The 3,884-nt window shown below is 33.0% G+C and overlaps 1 protein-coding gene across 1 annotated transcript in view; it reads right to left on the minus strand.

Annotated features, from left to right (window-relative positions):
- Positions 1-108: 108 nt before the first annotated feature.
- LOC107566925 (laminin subunit alpha-1-like) overlaps positions 109-3,884 on the minus strand; it is an 8,297-nt gene continuing 4,521 nt past the window's right edge. The window contains exons 2-3 of the mRNA XM_016252503.1: positions 1,305-1,475; positions 109-372 (exon numbers count right to left, since the gene is read on the minus strand). Of these exons, the coding sequence (XP_016107989.1) occupies positions 233-372; positions 1,305-1,395 (231 nt within the window). The 5' untranslated portion in view covers positions 1,396-1,475 and the 3' untranslated portion in view covers positions 109-232. The remainder of the gene's footprint in view (positions 373-1,304; positions 1,476-3,884) is intronic.

The raw sequence follows: 3,884 nt of genomic DNA on the forward strand, positions 1-3,884 counted from the left end.
TCTATCTATCTATCTATCTATCCTTTAAGAATTACATGTCAGTATATAAAAGTACTGTATTTCTGTCATAAGTTCTTCAAGTTAAACCGAAGTTTTATTTTGGTGGTTTGTGGTGAAGATCTTTGAGTTTCAGTGCGTGTTTGACAGGACTTTTCCTCAAAATGAAGTGACTCTCAGAGCATCTCTGGAGATGAAGTTCACATGTTCACGTCCTCATATCTTGAGTCGAGCGTCACGCGTGTTCGACAGCGAGTCCTACCTGTCGTAAGTCCAGAGTGACGGTGACCCAGTGGAACTGACGGCCGTTCTTGATGCTCGGGCTCTGCCACCACTGGTTGGTGCCGTCGATGGCGCTAGTAATGGGATGTTGCTCTGTTTGAACAAACATAAAATGATCTACTGATTAGATAACATGACTAAACAGACACTGATTCAAAAGATAAATCGATAACACTTTACAATAAGATTTCATTAGTTAACATGACTTCTAATGTATGACTTCTTAATGTTAATTTCAACATCTACTAATACATTATTAAAATTGATAGCTGCATCTGTTAATATTATTTAATGTATCTGAGCTAACAGTGCTGATTTTTATTAGTAACTAAAATTAATAAACACTGGAACAAATATATATATTGCTCATTGTTAGTTAATGCAGTTAACTATTAGTAAGCGTCATCGATTGTTTTCAGCTAAAACCATATTGTATCTGATCAGCAATTTCGGATTAATGAGTGAATGTGAAAAAATTCTAAATTTTATTAATGAAAAACTTTTTAAATTTCAAATTACACACAAAGTCCAAAAATTATGATTTATTTCTAACAAAACGTAAATATTACTCTAAAAAGTCTTAAAACTAAATAAATAAATTTTACTTGCACTTTCAGATGAAAAAAGCGATACATTTTTCACGCTGCAGTGGTGTCAGACGCACACATTCATGTTTATAAACAAAATTCAGTACAAAAGTGAGTGAGAGACGGGGAAAAAGAAGAAATATTTTTTACAAATGTTTTTGACACTCATGTAACTCCACAGATAATTTTACAAAAAGTATTTTTGAAACTAATGACCCTCCATACATACCCAGTTCAAAAAAAATGACTCGAACACGAAACGTCTTTTACATCTCTTATATAAATAAGTGTAAACAATCTAAAAAAAAAGTATGTTTTTTTTAATTAAATTCCTTACTGAAACCCATGACTTATTTTAGAGATTTGTATGCATCTCTTCCAGAGTCAGAACGGACCTGAATGCATCATGAGGATTAAAGCCGAAGTGAGTCTCGTTACCTTTGGGATTCTGGCTGTTTGCATCACAGATCCGACACTGAGGGTTACGGATTCGTCTTCCAGGAACGTGCTCCACCAGTTTACAGAACATCTCGGGAAGCGGGTCGCCACAGGTGGCGTTCGTGGTGATTTCAGCATTGCTGGCGAGGTTCAGGATAGCGGGAAACAGACCTGGAATGCCAAACGAAGAAGTGTTTAACAAAAGCTAAATCACTGCATTGAAGAGGCTGCATTAGAGACCCTCACCCACCCATCCATCCATTCACGACACAAATCACTACGTCTTGGACAACTGACCAAAGCTGGCCTTTGGTGTGAGGAGATAAGCATCATTACTGACAGCAAAAAACTCAATGAGAGGGAACCGTGAAGATGAAGAAGATCTTCTGCCCTCCCCAGCAGGTCATGAGGTCAAAGTGAGCTTTAGAGCTCCGAACCACAATACATGTGTCCCTGGAGCACAAAAGCAGTGTTAAGTCGCTGGGGTATATTTGTAGCAATAGCCAACAATACATTGTATGGGTCACAATTATACATTTCTCTTTTATGCCAAAAATCATTAGGATATTAAGTAAAGATCATGTTCCATGAAGATATTTTGTACATGTCCTACCGTAAATATATCAAAACTTAATGTTTGATTAGTAATATGCATTGCTAAGAACTTCATCTGAACAACTTTAAAGATGATTTTCTCAATATTTAGATTTTTTTGCACCCTCAGATTCCAGATTTTCAAATATTGTCCGATCCTAACAAACCATACATCAATGGAAAGATTATTTATTCAGCTTTCAGATGATGCATACATCTCAATTTCAAAAAATTGACACTTATGACTGGTTTTGTGCTCCAGGGTCACATATCAGCAAAATCAGTGCTGGGAGTTTGTTCAGCCAGGTTATCGTAGTTGACCAAATCTAAAACTAAAACCATAAAATATATTTTTGTTACTTAAATTTTTTTTTTCAGCTAGTTGCCAAAGCAGAACTTCTCATTTTCGTTTAAGTTGAAGTACTTAAAAAAAAAAAAAAAAAGAATAGAACTGAAAAATTACTAAAACTTTAACGCAAAAAAAAAAAAAAAATTAAAAAAAAAAAAAAAAAAAAAAAAAAAAAAATTACTAAAACTTTAACCAAAAAAAAAAAAAAAATTATAAAAAAAAAAAAAAAAAAAAATATATATATACACAGTATCTCTCAAACTATAATAGTATCTCATGTAGTTAAAGTCGATGTACTAAAATAAAATAAAAATAAAAACAACAACTAATAAAACAATGACAAACAAATTAAAACAAAAATGGAAAACAAAATAATTAAAACCAATTCAAAATATATATAAAAAAAAATAGTATCTCTCAAACTATAATAGTGTCTCATTTAGTTAAAGTTGATGTACTAAAATAAATAAAATTAAAACTGAAATAGAGATTAACAAAAACTATATAAACATTAAAAACAACAAAATTACTAAAACCTTTATTAAAGCAAAAATGGAAAATACAAAAATAAAATAACTAATTCAAAACATAAAAAAAAAATAGTATCTCTCAAACTATAATAGTGTCTCATTTAGTTAAAGCTGATTACCTAAAATGAATAAAAATAAAACGTTTTTTTAAATGAATAAAAACTATATAAACAAAACAAACAAAAAATTTTTTTATGATAGTAACTCAATGATACGAAAAGAACACTGCCGTTGACTGATTTAACAAGCGTCACTAATAATCAATATGAATTAAAACAGCTAGTGTGAGTAACATTCCCGCTGAAGACTGAATCAGTGTTTCAGACTCAGGCCTGTGTCTCGGGGAGTTTGTGGCTTTGAATGGACTCCAGCGGTGCTGAGCACACAGAAACTTCAAACGCTCAGCAGATAAAGAGAGTCTGATGACTGAAGTCACATCTGGCAGCGTTTGCATGTCACAGGCACGCATCGACACCTCTAATCGCATCTGAGAAACAATCAGTGAGAAAAACACTTTCAAACAAACACATCTGTCTGCTGCTACTAAAGAACGACAGGAACTTTTCAACATCGTCACACAGCTGCAAATGCATTGATGCCACTAAGAAAATATGACTAAATTGAGTTTAAGGGAATAAATTAATGCTGATGATGTTAATAACACTACTATGAGTAGATTGACTACTGATGCACTTTTATGGTTAAACGATTCTACAACCAAATCAACTATATTCACCCACTTATATATATGTAAGGAGTCGACCGATATGTGTTTTTCAGGGCCGATTATTACAGATCAAGTAGACGGATAACCGATATTTTGAACCGATATATATGTCTGGCGTAAAAATGAAAGTTAATGTCAAAATTAAGAATAACAAGGGCTCTGGTGACCTCACGTGTTAAATGTGTTCGACAAACCTGCGGGTGAGAAATCTCGTTAATGTGGCAAATGCTATACTATCAATGCAAATACTATCAGCATCCCGGCCGAACCCCCTATGTTAATTTAATTTGATCATATGAAGCGTCTGCTAGCAAAAATCTCTGAATTAATTTTATTTTTTGTGTACTAAAGCAACTATTTAACACTTACAAGGGATAATT

The sequence above is a fragment of the Sinocyclocheilus grahami genome, unplaced genomic scaffold (assembly GCF_001515645.1).
Source record: "Sinocyclocheilus grahami isolate Dianchi unplaced genomic scaffold, SAMN03320097.WGS_v1.1 scaffold1113.1, whole genome shotgun sequence".
NCBI classification, from domain to species: Eukaryota; Metazoa; Chordata; class Actinopteri; order Cypriniformes; family Cyprinidae; genus Sinocyclocheilus; species Sinocyclocheilus grahami.